Here is a 20,006-nt window from a genome sequence, read left to right on the forward strand (position 1 = left end):
CCGTTCTTAACCTGAAACTGTTCTTAACCTGAAGCACCACTTTAGCTAATGGGGCCTCCTGCTGCCGCCACGCTGCCGGAGCCCAATTTCTGTTCTTATCCCGAAGCAAAGTTCTTAACCTGAAGCACTATTTCTGGGTTAGTGGAGTGTGTAACCTGAAGCATATGTAACATGAAGCATATGTAACCTGAAGCATATGTAACCCGAGGTACCATTGTACTGGGAAAACCATAGCTTTAACTATATGGACCTTTATTGGCAAGGTGATGTCTCTGCTTTTTAAGATGCTGTCTAGGTTTGTCATTGCTTTTCTCCCAAGAAGCAGGCGTCTTTTAATTTTGTGACTTCTGTCACCATCTGCAGTGATCATGGAGCCCAAGAAAGTATTTTCTCTCACTGCCTCATTTCTTCCCCTTCTATTTGCCAGGAGGTGATGGGACCAGTGGCCATTATCTTAGGTTTTTTTTTATGCTGAGCTTCAGATCTTATTTTGTGCTCTCCTCTTTCACCCTCATTAAGAAGTTCTTTAATTCCTCCTCACTTTCTGCCATCAAGGTTGTGTCATCTGCATATCTGAGGTTGTTGATAATTCTTCCGGCAATCTTAATTCCGGTTTGGGATATATATTTATGAAATTTCTACCTCATCTTTCCACTTCAATTGAGGGGGATAGATTGATGTCTCATTCAGGGACTTTCACACCAAAGCCAAGAATGCCCTTTCCCTTATTCAACCATCATTCGGGTGGTGGTGGTATATGCAAAGGTTCCGCTCCTTTTGACTTCAGTGGGTGACCAATATTGTATGGCAGGAGATGGTCATATAGGCACTCTGGTCTCAAGCTAGTTAGGGCTTTAGAACTAAACACTTTGGATTGTTTCCAGGGTGGATTAGCAGTCATCATGCTCTATATAAAAGAAGAGTCACGTGCTTCCAACAAAGGCTTTGGCCAAGAGTCTTACTAGTGCATTTTGTGTCTGTTTATGCTCTTTTAAGGCAGAGCCATGTAGTGCACATTACAGGGATGCAATCTTGATTTAACTAAGACATATGTAGCTGAAGCCAGATCCAGAAAGTACTGCAACAGCCTCAGCTGGACAATGACACTCCTGGCTATAGTTATCATCTGGGGATCCCAGAGCAAGGTTGCATCCAGGAGAATCCCCAGGCTGTAGACTAGATTTCTTTTTTCCTTCAAGGTGAGTACTACCCTGTCCAAAATGAGCTTAACCCTTATCATTGGATCTGCAGTCCTACTAGCCTAGATTGCACCTATCTTTTCTGGGTTGCACTTTTTTTTGTTAGCCCACATCTAGTTCATTATCCGACCTAGATAAAGTTGAGAACCTCCATGTCCAGATGAGATGAAAGGCATATAGCTGTGCATCATCTGCAAACTGCAACAGGAATTCCAAATCTACAAATATATGGTATGTGTGGTAAAGAGGTTGGGAGCGGAGTTGGGAAATGAGGCATGTGAACCTGAAACTCACCCTTGGTCTCATTACATGAAGGTTCAGATTGGGTGGAGTATATGATGCTGAACAGGCTGTCGGAAGTCCTCAAAAAGCACATTTCTATCACAGGCAGTTTTGAGCCATTACAGTTGTCATCCAGGTACACTTTCAACTTATTTGTCCAAATGTATTTGAATGCCCTGTAGAGTGAATGTGATTTATACTGATACACTGGAGGATTTAAGAGGACTTTACCTGGCACAGTCTGGATGGTTTGCTCATTCTGTGACTTTTTCGTTTATATACTAATATTACAATTAAGTTTGAAATAGTCAAAAAATGTATCTTGAGACATCAGGCTTTGATTTTTGACAATTTCTCTCTCTCTCTCTCTCTCTCTCTCTCTCACACACACACACACACACACACACACAATCATTTTTGGAGTCAGACATGTGGCCTTTCTGATATTTTTGTATGGATCTGCAATGCCATCCGGTGGCTGGTCTGGTTAGTGTGAGATTTATGCATTCATTTTCTATCTGCTCTATTGTTCCCATTGTTGCTTAATAGTAAAGAATAGTAATATATTGGGATTTCATCTACTTTAGCTTTCACAGCCAGGTTATTTCTTCTGGTAGTAAAGCTTTCTGTTTACAGAAGGCAGAGAGCAGTAATTATTGAGATGATCCCATAGCGGCTATTTATACAGCATGCGGAATGCTCTCGAAAGCTACCCTTGGTTGCATCTAGTGGTTTTTAAACAAATATGATAGGAAATATGCAGAACATGAAAGCAAGGGAATTCTGCTTGCTGACTTCAGATGAACTGGCATGCTAGCACTAGCAAAGCAAAAATGCAATATTAAAGAAGAGCAGCTAGCTGTGAAAGTTGAAAATTATGCAGGTAGCCTTCATTAAAGCAATTGTACCATAAATAAAACATGTATGAGAATAACTTTGATTGCTTCATAGACCACTTGGGCACTTAAATAACCAGTGGACTGTTCAGTGTGAACTAGGCTGCGTCTTGCCAATCCAGGTAATGATTAGAGCTGAATGGAGCTGGAGCAAGAGTTGTGGGCCCAGAGTAGTTCCTGGGGACCAAAGAGCAAAACGGCTTTTCCAGACTCTGAACCACTCAGGAGAGAGGAAGGAAGGTTGAAAGGACTGGGGTTCATTTTGAACATGCAACATTTCACAAATGACATGCTTGCAGCAGTCCTATTTTTGTACTGAGGTTGTACTGCCTGGAACTGCACCATGACATATTGCTAAAGGACTACTTTATCCACTCTAAACATGTACTCTGCAACATTTTGTTCTCCACTGATTTAAAAGCTAAGCAGCACTTGTTCATCTGGATAGATATATTACAAAAACATTATCCGACAGTATTCAATACCCTGGCCATTATATAATTCCTCCTCTTTCCTTTCCTCTTGGCTTCTTATTTTCCCTTATTGTTGACAGTAGTAATATAGCTCATAGCCCTATTCAGGTGCTATTGTCAGAACCGATGTAAGGAGGAGTGGGGCTGTGCAGGCTAGCTATGTTTATATGCACAATGGCTTCACCCCTCTCTGATGGGAGATTCTTCATGCGCTCAGCTGAATGCACACAGAATTCTCCACAATGACAGGGACCCTGCACTATTACGGAAATAATTTGAAGTGCATTCAGGCAAACATAGGAATAGCCAGTGATGGAGCCAGAAAATGAGGTCTCCTCCTTTCACAGACTAAGAATTTAAGTTGCTGAAGAGGGAAATTCCAGGTCCTTGGGAATAACCTTAATAGGACAGAAGAAGCATGATGCCTGACTATTTTAGTGCACTGTTGTGAACTGCCCTGGGATCTTCGGATGAAGGGCAGTATACAAATTCAATTAATAATAATAAAATGGCAATAATAATAATAATAATAATAATAATATGGAATCCTTTCTAATATCGACTAATGTGCGGTAAGTTTGACCACTGAATCTGCTAGGTGCATTTTATACAGTGGTACCTCTGGCTATGTACTTAATTCCTTCTGGAGGTCCGTTCTTAACCTGAAACTGTTCTTAACCTGAAGCACCACTTTAGGTAATGGGGCCTTCTGCTGCCGCCACGCCGCCAGAGCACGATTTCTGTTCTCATCCTGAAGCAAAGTTCTTAACCCGAGGTACTATTTCTGGGTTAGCGGAGTCTAGAACCTGAAGCGTATGTAACCTGAAGCGTATGTAACCCAAGATACCACTGTAATTGAATACTACCCTCTCATTCACATCATCATACCCCTTAGGTACAAGATATTGTAGTTTCACGTCATCCAGAGGAAATGTGAGAACTATAAAGGTGTGGGAAGCAAACCTGTGTGCTGCAGCTATTCTATGTTATATAATGAAGCCATTATCCCAATTCCATACAGTGAATTTGCCTGCTTGCTATTGAGAACATAAGGCCACACTGACGGATTGCATAGCTTGCCATTCCCATTATTCTCACTTGGTTCGTCTGAAAATTAAGAAGTGTAAAATTAGTCTCTTCTTTGAATGTGAGATTGTGGACAGAGTGATAATTATCTCACCAAAAATCTAGACATAAGCACATTTAATTAGCTCTTTCCGTTTGATACCCTTTATATTTCTGCTGCACCTTTAAATAAAGGTAATTATTTAAATATCTGGAGTCTATTAAAAGATGCATTAGCATTGGCATTTCAAAGTGTGAAAAAGCCTTGCAGCAACAACTAAACTGGAATATAAAATATGTTTATCCATCCATCTATCTATCTATCTAACTAACTATCAAGTCATTCATTCCCATATAGTGACTTTCGCATGGTCCAATTACTTATCATTGCTGCCTGGCTTGTAGTACAAAAACAAACCCACTCAAGCAATAAGAGAAACTGGGAAAGAGTCCAAGAGGCGAGGCTGCAAATAATTTAAAAAGTAAATGCAATGTTCACCAGAAAAAGATAATACAGTACTTATCTGGGGGCACTGGGAGCAACCTTTTAGCGCAATGATTCTACCATTCCGCTTATGTTGTAAGTTCTCCCAACATCTTCAGGTAATGGAAAGTTTGAAAACATTTCCTTGGTTGATTTCCTTCAGGTGAGACCAGTGTGACCTCTAATGTTTTGATGGGCTGTGAGAAAGTGAGAAGGGGGGGGGGACAGGATAGGGTGTAATAAAGATAAGAAAGGCCATTCTCACCCAGTGCAAGCTCAACCCCCACACCAGGACAGCCTCCCCCTTCAAGAAACACAGCTGGAGCGCCACACATTCAATTTACAGGCATCAGTGAAGTGAAGTGGCAGGCTCTGCCCCCCTCCATCCTAAAAGCACTTTGACACACGTCTGCAATGTGCCAGTGTAAGATAGGGGTGAAGCTTGCTGCCATGAGTTTGTTCCTGCCCAATATATGCTTGCTGAATGTGCAGTGACACCTCTAAAAGGGGATTTAGATATAGCATGCATATGCCATGTACAGCTTGCTAAGGCTCATCTAAAGGAATATACGTTCATCCATATAATCTTGCTCAAGCATCGTTATTACGCCTAACAGCAGTAATATGAAATTATTACTGCTGCTGCTGATGGTACTGCATGCATAACACCAGCTTGATATATTTGCCATGTACCTTAGGTATTTTGTTACATTTATTAAACAATATGTCTGTGTTTAAAACCCTGTTATGATGGAGATTTGCAACTTTCCTCAAAAGACAGCTTGTCACTGATATAGAAATAATTATTTAATTAGATAAATCATCTCCCTACTCACTCTTTCTTCCTTTCCTTAAGAGCATCTCAGCAAAGACATTTTGTTTCATACAGCCCCAAAATGCTACCAAGGAAAGCTGAAATAGATTTCTGGTCCTCAAACCATATTTATAGCAAACTCAGTCTCATACTTGACACACCAGCTTTACTTGGTATATACTGTAATTCACCAAAATAAACTTGGTTTAAATTCTCAAAGGGAGTGCTTTAATCCTGTCTGTGTATTTTCAGAGAAATTGGAACTGGTGTAAGGAATGAGTGGGGGAAGCCCTCATACTGTTCAACATTAATCTGCACTGCAATATTCCTTCAAAGGGATGTGTTTATTCCTCCCAGTTCTGTGCTTCAGTCCTTGTGTAAAGCAATAGTTTCCACTAACGTTTCATTTCCAAAAAAGAAAAGTACTCTCTAGGGTTCACCTAGAATTTCTTTAGCCCCAGGCATGTTGTGTGTGTGCAGGACAGAAAGTTTGCCTTCTCAAGGCTGGCCCAAGATATTTTGCTTCCTGAGGCAGATGACAAAATGGAGGCTACTCCCCATTCTGTATATAGAAGTGAACTGGAGTGGTAGCTGAACCTTGTTTCAACACTAGTGATGGAATACCTGAGGCAGCAGCCTGCTTTATGGAATCTACAACATGCCATATGGCATATACAGCTCTGTTCTCCTCACAGCATTTGTCACTTGAGGTGGTCACCTCATTCTGCCTAATGGTAAAACCAGGCCGGACTCCTCTCTTTATTACTTTATATCTTGAAGTTGAGCCCTGGCTCAGATTCATTTCCTATGCTTTCTGATAATGGACTAAATTAGAGGTAAGGTAAGGTAAAGGGACGCGGGTGGCACTGTGGGTAAAACCTCAGCGACTAGGACTTGTCGATCGCATGGTCGGTGGTTCGAATCCCCGCTGCAGGGTGTGGTCCCGTTGCTTGGTCCCAGCGCCTGCCAACCTAGCAGTTCAAAAGCACCCCCGGGTACAAGTAGATAAATAGGGACCGCTTACTAGCGGGAAGGTAAACGGTGTTTCCCTGTGCTGCGATGGCTCGCCAGAGCAGCTTCGTCATGCTGGCCACGTGCCCGGAAGTGTCTTCGGACAGCGCTGGCTCCCGGCCTCTAGAGTGAGATGAGCGCACAACCCTAGAGTCTGTCAAGACTGGCCCGTACCGGCAAGGGTATCTTTACCTTTACCTTTAAGGTAAAGGTAAAGGACGCCTGGATGGTTAAGTCCAGTCAAAGGTGACTGTGAGGTGCAGTGCTTATCTCGCTTCCGGCTGAGGGAGCCCGCGTTTGTTCACAGACAGCTTTCCGGGTGATGTGGCCAGCATGACTAAACTGCTTCTGGCACAATGGAACACCATGACAGAAGCCGGAGCGCATGGAAATACCGTTTACCTTCCCATCACAGCAGTACCTATTTATCTACTTGTACTGGTATGCTTTCGAACTGCTAGGTTGGCAGGAGCTGGGGCAGAGCAATGGGAGCTCATCCCATTGCGCAGATTCGAACCGCCAACCTTTTGATCGGCATGCCCAAGAGGCTCAGTGGTTTAGACCACAGCACCACCTGCATCTCCCAAGTGAACTAAATTAGAAGACAACTGGGAATGGGTCAGCCCCATACCCACACACTCCCCTCTCATCCTCCTTCACTCAAGAAGAAAAAAAATAAAAGGATTATGGCTTGCTGTCCGAGTTTGTTAACTACCTAGTGTTAGAATAAAACACAGCCCCCCAAATTAATACAGAACATTAAACCCCAATTTAGGAGGTTAAGGGGTGATATGATAGTCATGTTCAAATATATAAAAGGATGTCATATAGAGGAGGGAGAAAGGTTGTTTTCTGCTGCTCCAGAGAAGCGGACACGGAGCAATGGATCCAAACTACAAGAAAGAAGATTCCACCTAAACATTAGGAAGAACTTCCTGACAGTAAGAGCTGTTTGACAGTGGAATTTGCTGCCAAGGAGTGTGGTGGAGTCTCCTTCTTTGGAAGTCTTTAAGCAGAGGCTTGACAACCATATGTCAGGAGTGCTCTGATGGTGTTTCCTCCTTGGCAGGGGGTTGGACTCGATGGCCCTTGTGGTCTCTTCCAACTCTATGATTCTATGATTCTATGATTCTAGTCAAAACATACATGTGAAGGTGAGAGGAAGAGGAGTATGCAGCCTAGTCCTGAACATCTGCACCATAGTCCAAGATAATCCTTTTAACTGGGTTAGAATGGCTCTAAATCCTGGTTAGCAATTTCCCCCTTTGCACTACAGCGCTTACATTTTGAGAACAGAGTAGTAGCAGCAGCAAGTAATAATGCAAGCAGAGTGAAAAGCATAAGGTGAACTTAATGTAGATCATCCCTATATCTTTAACGGTTGTGTAGAAGGAGCTCTTCTTTAAAAATGGAGGAGAATATAGACAATCCACCCATCACGTGTGTCAGTGTTTCAGTTGCCATGCCCCAAGGGATTTATATGCACTTACATCAAGCTATGGGGCATGAAGCTCAGTACATGCTGAGAACTGGGGGCTAATCAACATAGGTGAATACAATCTCGGTTTGCTGCCATTGCTTTTTTCAGGGTTTTTTTTTGGGGGGGGGGGCATATGCTTCGCTGCTCTTAGACCTTTCCATCTCCAAAGTACTGCAGTAGTCCCGGCACTGGTGGAATGCCATGCTCCTCCACCACAAGTTATTACAGTCAATTGGCAGGCAGTGCTTTGGGGAAGCAACCCCTTCACGTTTTGTTCCCTAAGAATCTGCTGATTATGGACTCACGGGACCTGTGTGCAGGATAAACAAGTAATTAGTCAGGCAATCTCCAGGCTTTAATCAGGGTCCCCAAGCCACAAGTGATAGCTGGAGTTGCTTTGTGTGGGAGGCAGAGAACTTGAATTTGTTGAGACTAAAGATCACTGGGAAAAGCAAAGTTACATTGTGCTTGTTTTCCTAAACGTTTCAACACATTACACAAATGTTACAGGCAGGCAAGGAGTAGGGTCCTCCACACACACACACACACACACACACACACACCCTTATGTTTCTGCTGACTGCACAGTAGCTGACTACTTAATGAAAAGTTCAAGGAAGTTCAGAACCTTGCTGAATGGTAGCAAAGTTGCCTTCCTTTGAACATATTGGAAAGTGTTAGGGAAATAACACTTTCCCACTGTGGAGACAGCCAGCTGCTACTGTATTCTCTCTCTCTCTCTCTTTCTGGTGTACTTTGGCAGTAAATTTCTTTTACAGCTGTGATTATAATTTGCATTTTGAGAGCACTAGCTTAGGAATGAGAGATGTTTAATAGTCCTGGCAGTTATTGATGTAAATACTTGGAAAGGTGGTGAAGATTCCAGTGTCTTCTGCTTGTGAAGCAAATACATTTTAAATAATACAGTGTCACCATTGTGTAACAAAGTGAGTAGTATTACAAGTATTCTCTTTTATAGAATACATTCTACACACGGCATCAATAGTAAGTTAACTTTTTTCTTATTTGGATTTGTTTTCTATATTATTTTTTGCAACCTTTCAGAGAACTTGCTTGTAATAGGATGCATAAAAATGCTGTTAATAAATTAAAAAAATAGGTTAATTGTGCAGTTGTCCATATTATTTCCTTACAAAATGCAGGCTAACTCTTTTCTGTCACATTGGGAGTTGGCCAACTTTCCAAGACCACCTTCTGATGGTGAGTGTCGCAAAAGTCAGCATGGTGACCAATGAACACTCATGCACCATGCAAATTGACACACTAAGACCACATTCTCCCTCTCTCACACCGTGCGTGCGCACACACACACACACAGAGAGAGAGAGAGAGAGAGAGGAGTTGCCTCCAGCATTCGAAACTCTCATTGTTCTAGGTGCATTTTGCAACAGGGAATTTCATTAATGTAAGCAGTTTTTGAGGTCTGGGTGCAGTACTGTGCCTAATTCGGATTCAAACTACCACTGCTGGAAGAAAAGGAAGATTATTTTTTTCCTGCCTCCCCACTTCCAGCCACTCTCTGAAGACTGGAGAAGGGTCTCTCATGAGAATATTAGGGGGATGGGCAGGGGAAGTGTGGCTTTGTTTTTTGCAGTCTTCAGATGAGGACTAGACCATGTGGAAAAGGAATATAAGATTTTAGCTGTAGTTCATTCATTTTCAGCTTTGCATTCTTGCTATAAAAAAGCACACCTAGAAACTCCATTGTGATGCCCTTAACTTAGGTTTAAGATGTCATTTAGGCTCTTAGCTTTTATATATCAGTTTCTAATGCTGGTTGCCAATCCCACCACCACCACCACCAATAAACAGACGACTAGGAAAATGTTTCTTTGTACTACATTTTCTTCCTATTGCAGTGCTGGTCTAGGAGAAATTGACAACTCTGTCCTAGCCCAGCACTGCAACAGGGTGAAAAACAGCACCATTGCAAGAAGGTAAAAGCTCTTTCTTGCAATGGTGCTGCTGCTGCAGTGAGTGAAGAGGGGTTTTTCCAAGGTGAGAAGAGGCATCCAAGTTTGATAGAGGGTAGCCTTGTCTTTGGCAGCCTGTGCAGTCAAGCTTCCAAATTGCATGTGGAACCTACACACACAGCTGTTTTTCCAAAAGTGTGGACAATGAGGTCTGGGGCCAGCAAGAAGTAGTGATGAGAGTGGGGCCAACATGGACAGCCCCCAATTGCCTTTCATGATTGCTGATCATGTGAGAGGCAGTGGGTGATTGGGAGTACAATAACTGAAATGTGCAAAATACATACGAAGAAGTGGAGGTATGGGAAAGCATTCTTCATATTGCAATTTTCAAATGTATTTTACTAATCCTGTGGTTGCTCAGCCAAGTGTTGGGGGGGGGGGATATGTACAGTGGTACCTCGGGTTAAGTACTTAATTCGTTCCGGAGGTCTGTTCTTAACCTGAAACTGTTCTTAACCTGAAGCACCACTTTAGCCTCCTACTGCTGCCATGCCACCTGTTCTCATCCTGAAGCAAAGTTCTTAACCCAAGGTACTATTTCTGGGTTAGCGGAGTCTGTAACCTGAAGCATATGTAACCTGAGGTACCACTGTATAATCAATCACTGACTCATTCAGAAGGGACAATGTAAACTGTAAATGCAGATGTAACAAAGCAAGCATGTTCCCCTTTCTACATTAAATTTCATTGGAATTGCTCCTTATAAACTTAACTACTGAACAATCAATATTTGTGGCTTTGGGGGACTTTTACAGGATTTATTAAATATATTGATTTGACAGTAGTCAGCCATATGATAATAAACTGATATTTATTCAGCATGCGCAATGAGGATTTTATTGATGTAAACTGCCTTGTGATTTGTAGAATTGTGCTGAAATTATTTCAGAACAGCGAGAAATCTCTATGGGTGATATTAGAATTTAATGCCTAAAAGCATTTGTATGTTAATTTGCATGAGGGGTTTTTCAACTTCTGTACAGTATGAGAGAAATCTCTTGTTGAAAATAAATATCAGGGGAGCACAAATACAGATTTAATCTTCAGGAAACAATATGTAAGCGTGAATGATGACAAGAGTCATCATGTGGGAGGAATTTGCTTATTCATAACTTTGGCAAACAGGAAGGGACCTTAGTCATTTTACTGCAGTATTTGTATGTCATAGTGAAGCATAAAGTTTAAATCTTGTTCATTCACATAGTTTGGCAGGTTATGATCATCTCAGAATTTTTTTAATACATTGCCACAAAGTTATTGGTTGGATCTACTTTTCCTGAATGTCACATCTTACTTTTTGGCACATAAGAGAGTAGGTTTGAGATGGTAAGTTATGACCAGTGCTTTTCTTTTAGAAAAAGAAGGTTGCTGGTACTGTGTACCCTTGAGTACCCCCGAGAAAAAACAACAACACAGGTTATGACTCTATCAGCAATGTTCGTTTTAGTTCACATTGACAAACCCCTCAACTGTCTGACAATGATTGGTGCTTGAGGTGCAACAACTTTTTTGGCTTTGCCTTCAGATTACGGTATTTCCCCCCCCCCCATAAAGATTCCCCTGGATTTAGTAAGGTTATAAACCTTGCAACCATCCCATTGTAGGCTAAACACTTGCCGTTTGCACTCTCCAAAAACATGGATTTGTATCACTCAGACTAAGGAAGCTCCAGCTATGGCATGTCAAACATGTTGGGTCTAACAGTAAAAGAAAAGCTGCATAACAGATGCAAACTCCCAGATGATTATAAATTAGAAGTGCCATAGATTGCGCTTTATTTATGCATGTGATTGCACTTACTTTTTATTTAAATCTACACCCCATTCAAGTTGCTCACGGATGGGGAACCCTTTTCACTTTATGAGTCACATTCCCTTCTGGGCAACCTTATGAGGGCCACATGGGAGTAGTGGGTGAGGCCAGGGGCCAAAGTGGACAGATCATTAAATATAGATTTTACCTTTGTATAGCAGGCTAGTTTTTTCACTGCCATATTCACCTTTCTGTCTTCTATGCTGGCATGCAAGAAGCATTGCCAGAGTTCAAGGACATACTCAAAGAGGGCTGGTGTGGAATGTAGCCTGGGAAAAGTCCTGAGTTCCAGGTAAAAAGGTTGATTTGGCCCCCAAGCCTGAGGTTTCCCATTCCTATTTTATGTCAGCTGCGTCCCATTGCTGACAGAGGGGGAGAGCGTGGAGAGACAGGAGGAGGTAATTAGGCAGGAATGCGGAACAACAGAGGAGGAGCCTAGTTGCAGTAGAAGCCTGAGCTCTGAGAACAAGGAGAAGGAAGGGGGGGATGTTCAAGGGAGAAGACACAGACTGACAGTTTAAGCTCAGACTCAGAGGGTGGGCCACTGGAAATAGCTCATCCCATGACACGTAGGCACACAAGAATTAATGAGAGGCGTGAACAGGAGAGGAAGTGAAAGTGGGGCTTTAAATGTGGGAAGAGGAAGGGGCGGAACTCAGACTCGGCAACAGCTAATTTGGAAGCAGACACTGAGTGACTGAGCTCCAGAGTGATTTGTGTGTTTCAAGCAATAAACCTGAGTTAATTACTGCTGGAGTCATTTCGCTTCTGTGGGAGGGACCCAACCATTACATTTTATCTTCACAACAACCACAGGTTGACTGAATTAAGTGATTGGCTAAAGATCAACCAGTAACCTACATGGGACTTGATGGTGAATGCTGAGTACCCTAATAGCCAGCGGCAGAGCAAGCCAGTCGGGGGCCTGGGGCGGCGCACGTGCCCTGCGTCCAGGGGCGGAGCCAGATGGGGCAGGACGCTCCGCAGGGCCTCTGAGAGTCTGCCTGCCTCTTCCCACTCAGCTGCCCTACAGGCAACGGGCAGACCATTTGGGGCAGCACAGAGCCTGCGGGTGCCCAGTCCACCGCATCACTCCCAGGAGAGATGCGTGACTCAGGCACGCTGCAGGCCTTGCGGTGAGTGCCGCCCGTCATTTTGTCACCCTCCTCAGTGGTGTCATCTGGGACAGTCCGTCCCCACCGCACCCCTCTTCCTCCTCCCCACTAATAGCTCAGGTGTTCTGTGCCATCTCTGTGACGGTTCTTGATTAGGTACTGCTGCAAATCTTAGCTCACTACACTGTTCTTCTTTTACTTTAGCTTGCTGTCTATTAAATGTCTTTGGCATATACCAGTTAGAAGCTTTATAGCAGATCTCGGCGCATTTGTGCATGCCTCATTAAATGTAGTGACCTCTAACTGCACTGTGAGTCCACCGAGGATAGTTCCTGGAGATCTGAAGACTCTGCTTGTTTCACTGTTTTCCCTTTCTTTAAAACAAAAAGAAGAGAGGAGAGAGAAAAAAAAGAGAGAGAGAGATGTAGTACTTTACATTGGCACTCCCAATACAATTTCCAAATGTGATGCCAAAATTGGAAGCAAATAAATTACAACATTTGACTTAATTTTTAATTAACTGAAAGTCATCACTGCAAATTGTGTCTTCCATTACAAGCCAGAATTCTCAACTGCCAGACCTGAAATAATTAAGCAATATATTATAATTAAGAAATGTAATTTTAATTTAATTATGATATATCATACAACTGTTTCTGATTTAGTTGACATTCATTGAGAAACTGCTATAATATCCAATAACACTCCAATATGCAGCTGACTTTTCATGTTTTGTTTCAGAGTATCTGGCAGTCTCCAGAACCCATAGAGGTGCTGTTTCTCTGTTTGGAAACAGCCAGCTTGCAGTGAAAATATTTGCCACCTAGGTTGCAACCCCCATGCACACTCGCTTTAGGAGAAAATCCCATTGAAATTGTGATAACTTCCTTTCAAATAAACATTTGTATTCATTCATTCATTCATTCATTCATTCATTAAATTTGCATACCACCCTTTATCCAAAGATCACAGGGCAGTTCACAACGTAAAAATACAATGCAATGAAGGTGTGACTTCCCTCGAGAAAGCATTTCACAAATGGGAAGCCATTGCGGAAATGGCCTGTTCTTGTGTTTCCATCCTCTGGGCCTCTTGTGGGGGAGGCACACAAAGAAGGGCCTCAAGTGGGTTCAGGTCGCAGGGTCTAGGTTGGTTCATATGGGAAGAAGTGGTCCTTGAGTTATTGCAGTCCTGAGCCATTTAAGTCCATTACCAAGGCATGACAATGGCCCAGCACATCCACTGCCACACCTGCAGATGTGAAGGAGAAGTATAGCTGTGTGCCATCAGCATATTGCTGATATCGTACTCCAAAACTCTGGATGACCCCACTCAGGATTTTCATGCAGATGTTAAATAGCATGGAGGTTATAATCGAAACCTGGGGAACCCCACATTGAATTCCCATTAGCCAGCATGGTCAAAGATGATGGGAGTTGCTGCAGTTCAGCAACATCTGGAGGCCCACAGGATCCCACCCCCAACCTTGTAGGATGCTATTGCACTGTGATGCTTTTGTAGTATTTGTTTCATTCACTTGCACACACAAAACATAAGCAGAGGCAAACAGCATGCACAGACCTAAAGGTAAAGGTAAAGGGACCCCTGATCATTAGGTCCAATTGTGGCCGACTCTGGGGTTGCGGCGCTCATCTTGCTTTATTGGCCCAGGGAGCTTGCGTACAGCTTCCGGGTCATGTGGCCAGCATGACTAAGCCGCTTCTGGTGAACCAGAGCAGCGCACGGAAATGCCGTTTACCTTCCTGCAGGAGCGGTACCTATTTATCTACTTGCACTTTGACGTCCTTTCGAACTGCTAGGTTGGCAGGAGCAGGGACCGAGCAACTGGAGCTCACCCCGTCACGGGGATTCGAACTGCCGACCTTCTAATAGAGCAAGTCCTAGGCTGTGTGGTTTAACCCACAGCGCCACCCATGTCCCTTACTGCACAGACCTACCAGGCAGCAATTCTGCCTCTGTGTCTCCCTGCATCTGCTCCAAAAACTGCTGCTTTAGTCTCTTCACACATGTACACCTTCTGTCTCTCTTTTGCTTGGGAGTATCAGATGTGCCCCTGTCTCCAAACTCTGGTGGCTTTCCAATCCCAAACATTCGAAAGAGATCTCTGTATCAATAAAATAACTTTAAATGATTAGCTCCCATAAGGAGACATTGGTTGCATATTCCCCATAAATTTAAAGTACGTAAAGCAGCCCTCCCCCAAGAGTCTAGGGAACAGGAGAAATTGTAGCTCTGTGGGGGTCAAACTACAGTTCTCAGGATTCTTTGGAAGAAACCATGTGTTTCAAGTGTATGGTTTGTACATTGGCATTCCTGGGCAGTTAGAAGGGGAAGAGGGAATGGGAAATATCATTGAGGAAAGTGTCTTCTACTCATATAACTGTTGGATTCTATCCATATTGCTTAACCCTTTCTATTCCCTGCCTCCTGGAAAACGTAAATCAAGATGGTACATATAGCACAGTGATTTGATGTGGTGGGTAAGATACCAATGCACTTGGATCCTGTTTCGGTCACTCATTTGCTACATAAGCCTTTCAACCCCAACCCCAACCCCAGGGCAAATGTTGAGCCAATTATCTCCCTTTTTGGAATTACTGATATCACACTTTGAGATGCAAGCATATTCATAGTCATGACTGTTGGAAGAATAAAGAGTTATAATTTGATTCAGTTACCCATTTGAACACTTCCAATGGCATCCAAGGGAATGCATGGGTACGTTAGATGACATAGAATTTGCTTGTAACTTGTGTATTTATTTATTTTTTTATCTATCTGATGTTTCTTGAATCTCTTGGTTTGATGTGTCTTTCATTTTATTCATTTGGGAGGAAGGTATTGGGTTGGTTTTCTTTTTTTCTTGTTTTAGATAATTTCCCAGTGGGATGCTACAGGCTTAGTTCTTTCTGGAAGAGTGCAAACAATAGTATACACAGAGCAATAATGAGTGATTGTTATCGCTCCAATCCCTTTTCTCTCTGGTTTTCTGAAATTAAAAAAGAGAATTATTATTCAAATGACTCTTATTTAGGACATGGCGTATCACCAGAACAGCCTGTTCAGAACTAAAGCAAACATTTGAGCCAACCCTCAGGCGCTATTCGGATTGTTCTAATCAAAGCTCCACGAAAGTGCTTTGCTTTATGCTATAGCTCAAGTGAAGGGATCACAAAATGCCCATGAAAAAAGCATTAAGTTGAAAGTATGTTAATGTAGGAGTATATTTATTTAAACACTGTGGGTGTTCCAGTCTGGAACTACCTACTGATGCAGTGGTTTCATCAATATACCAAAGAGAAAAGTAAATAATTCAACAGAACATTGTCTGAGGCAAATGTCAGTAGAAGGAAAATTGCTTTCAATAAATATGGCTCAAGAGTAAAACACAGCCGATTTTCCAAATAATGTACAGTTTTGCTTACGCAAGGTGCACCAGTGGTTGCAGAGTTTGGGAAAGCTTGAAGGTGTTTTAATTATACTGTTGTAATTACTTCCCATTTTAGCAACTAGCAGTGCTCTGAAACTTTCCGTACCAAGACACAGATACAAATAATTATGCAAATGCAGTCAAGTGTTTGTATATATGGAACTGCTGTCAGTTAGTTTACTTATACTTTCAAAAGGAAAGGGCAGAATCCAAAGTTTAAACAACAGATGCCTAGCCATATTGAGAGATCCAACATAAATAACTGTTCGTGGCTCAGAAGCATTGAAAAGGAGTCGAGACATAAGAAAAAGCATCAGCTATTACCTTCTGGAAAAGTCTCTTTCCCTGTGGCCTAATAAATATTGTATGAACCAACATGAAGCAATATGGTAATGATGTGATATTTATCCAGTGAGCAGGTGCACCAATTGCAGTTACTGCTCTCTAGTTTCTTGTTGAGCAACAACAACATTTTAACCTTTTTGAACATTCCCCTCCCTTCCTCTGTTTTGTTTTCAATCTTAGTTTCCCTGGGGACTGAAATGGCAAAAGAAAGTCAACACCAGGCCCTAGCGGCGCTACCAGGCACCACTGTTGCTGCTGCGCTAGCAAGCAATGTCACAGAACCTGCGGCTCCCGGAGGGAAGGGGGGGCCAAAAGAAGATGCATTCTCGAAGTTGAAGGAAAAATTTATGAATGAACTGAACAAAATACCATGTAAGTAAAACCCAAGCTGGGTAGAAAATGTCATCATAATTGCTACTGTTGACACTCACAAACAGCTCAAGAAATACACGTAATGAATTAAATCAGAGTGAAGCTCTGCTATTTTTAAAGCATTATTTTAAAGCATTATTTTAAACCATTAATTTAAAGTATTATTAAATAATTCTATTTATTAATTAGTTTTCTTCTACTGCAAAAAAGGCATATGCATGCTTTGATTTCTTTAAAGATCTATATTTGCCTTGTGTTTAAGACTCTCGAGATAAATTGCAGGAAGTGGCACTGATAGTATGGATGGGATCAAATTCTGCTTGTTCGTTAATCCAACAGACTATGGCTATGTATACACTGTGCCTTTAAGTCTTCCCCTCAAAGAATTATGGGCACTACAGTTTCATACTGGTTCGTGGGAACTTGAAACTCTGTGAGAGGTAAAACCACAGTGCCCAGAATTATTTGAGGGAAATGATACAGTGCATTTTGAATATGCATTAAAGGTATAGCACGTACACAGCCTAAAGCTGCAATCCTAGGCATGCTTGCTAGGGAGTAAGTCCCATGAATAGGATTGCAACAAGAAGTAAAAAAAAAACAAAGTAGAAGGAAGGAACAAATTTAGAAACTGGTGCAGACATAACACATAGGCATGGAACTAGGCTCTCATCATGATCACGTGACATGACATGGTTCCAGTCACATGTCTTGGTAAGTTAATGGTGTACAGACTACTCCCACCTCGTTCTTCTGTACTAGTGAGCAGGTGGAACGAGCCAAAATCCTTGAATTAGTGTTACGTCTGAATTGGGAATTAAGTTTTATTATGCTCCAAACAAATCTGTAGCTCAGGCTTTTCTTGGCTTCCTGATCTTGACTTGTCTGAATGAAGTAAACGTCAGACTCCTATTTCAGTATAACAACAAGCCAACAATAGCTGATGGATACTCCTGCTCTTCTAACACAAAGGAGAAAAGCAGGGGCAATCTGCTCATCCGCAGCAAGGCATTAACCATGGATACATGTGGTCAACACAGCCAGTTAGTGCTCACCAGCAATAGAGTGGTATGAGAATGGCTCCTTAGCCAGTCATGGGGTGGGTAGCTGTTCCGGCCTGTCATGGCAGGCTCCTATCCCCAGGCAGCAACACTGGGGCTAGGCAGCCACCAGTTGTGGAATCCCTTGGCTGGCTGCTTGGATTGGCGGGCTTTCCTGCCATCCATCTATTTGAATTCTGGCCAGTTGAGCAGGCTTCACTCTGGTCCACCCCCAACCTATAAAGGCTGGCTATGCCTGACTGTAGGGACTACAGTCCATAATTTAGTGTTTATATTTGCAAGGGATTGGTGTTTTTAATATGTTCTTTTTCACCTTCAGGGTTAGGGATGCAGCAGGCTAATAATGAATGAATAGAAAAAGTGTTGGTGACTCAAAGCCACACTATTACCATCACTATTTAGACTCTCCTGCAACAGTCAAGCTTGCCTGTTTTTACGAAGAAGTAAAAAAGTGGGAAAGAAATATTAAACTAAACTAGAAAAAGGTTCTTTTTCTAACCTGAGGCCAAGTAAAGGTTTCATAAAGTAGTGACAAAATGGAAGTGACTTCAGAACTTGAAGGGATCTGAAAATTTCAGGGAAAATATCCTTTAGTAGCCTTGATTGATTGGTTTTCTTCAAGTCGCCTGTGTGTTAATAACTCAGCTGCCACATTATTATTCTAAAGGAAATGGAAAGAAAGCTTCTTATGGATCACCACACTTCAGGTATTATCTGCAACCAAATCCAGTAACAAATAAGTCAAATACCTGTAGTTAATTCTGGCAGGTTCAAAAGGATGTTAGAATACTGTATCTGATATTAGATGCTGAAGAATTGAGCCCCCCCCCCCATTTCACAGTTTTTGAGCCGCCCACAGTTTTTCAGTGAATAAAAATCAAAAAGCAGGTATGATGTTTATAGGCTGAAATATGCCTTACCCCCTTTGAAGCAAAAAAAGGGATTTTAAAGGCCACGGTGTGTATCTCATTGCTAGCAAATTTATATAGTATGGATTTTAGTTTGGACCCTCCTCCCCCCCAAAAAGGAAGTCATTAATTGCAATAAATTAGCACAACAGAAAATTTAACCATGTAGGTTCAGACTATAGCCACTTATTTGCCCATTATGGTATTACATTTTTCTCTCCAGTTTTGTAAGTGGAGTGTTCAGGCATTTGTTGCTGACAGTTTAAATGTTCAGGGTGGCTTGTCATGTTGCTCTTTATACTGTGGATAAAATAACCTGCATAATTAAAGCATGGGGATGCTATAAAGCAGGCTTCCTAAACCTTGGCCCGTCAGATGTTTTTTGGCCTACAACTCCCATGATCCCTAGCTAGTAGGACCAATGGTCAGGGATGATGGGAATTGTAGTCTCAAAAACATCTGGAGGGCTGAGTTTGAGGAAGTCTGCTATAAAGCTACTGAAGAAGAATGGTGCAGGGTTGTTGTTTTTTAGTTATGCAAATACATGCACTCTGGTTGTGAGTTTCTGATTAGTGTCTAACTGTGACCATGCAAGTTTCCTCAACTTTGATTGGCCACAAAAAAATAGTTGTACTCCAATACTTCTTCCCCCTGCCACACAGGACATTTTCAAGCAGTTTTGCAGCAACAAGTGCCATTACTTGGCTTTTCTTAAATAGGAAGGCCCTGTAATTAATGTTTTCTATCTAAATCAAAAAGGAAGATGCTCCAATAGCACATAAAATATAACTATATTATAGTTGGGATGGACAAATCCTTAAGTCTGGAATGTATAAAGAGTTACTAACGAGGAATAGTATGGAGAAGAGAGCAGGGGATAGGTAAAAATAAGGTAAAGGTAAAGGACCCCGGACGGTTAAGTCCAGTCAAAGGTGACTATGGGGTTGCAGCGCTCATCTCGCTTTACTGGCTGAGGGAGCCGGCGTTTGCCCACAGACAGCTTTCCGGATCATGTGGCCAGAACACTGTGACGGAAACCAGAGCTCCAATAGTACATAAAATATAACTATACCATATTGGGAGGACAACATCCTTAAGTCTGGAACATAGAGTTACTAATGAGGAATAGGATGGAGAAGTGAGCAGGGGATAAGGAGATATAAAAGTTAAAGGTCCAAAAAGGTCTTTGGTTTTTCTTTTAAACAGTGGTGATATCCAATTGGTGCCTTTGCACTCATGGAACA

The 20,006-nt window shown here is 42.2% G+C and overlaps 1 protein-coding gene across 4 annotated transcripts in view; it reads left to right on the plus strand.

Annotated features, from left to right (window-relative positions):
* SYT1 (synaptotagmin 1) overlaps positions 1 to 20,006 on the plus strand; it is a 327,169-nt gene that overhangs the window by 187,199 nt on the left and 119,964 nt on the right. For all 4 annotated transcript variants that reach the window (XM_028745766.2, XM_028745764.2, XM_077934750.1 and 1 more), the window contains exon 3: positions 16,602 to 16,793. In XM_028745766.2, coding sequence (XP_028601599.1) covers positions 16,619 to 16,793 — 175 coding nt within the window. In that variant the 5' untranslated portion in view covers positions 16,602 to 16,618. The remainder of the gene's footprint in view (positions 1 to 16,601; positions 16,794 to 20,006) is intronic.

The sequence above is a fragment of the Podarcis muralis genome, chromosome 10 (assembly GCF_964188315.1).
Source record: "Podarcis muralis chromosome 10, rPodMur119.hap1.1, whole genome shotgun sequence".
Classification (NCBI taxonomy): Eukaryota; Metazoa; Chordata; class Lepidosauria; order Squamata; family Lacertidae; genus Podarcis; species Podarcis muralis.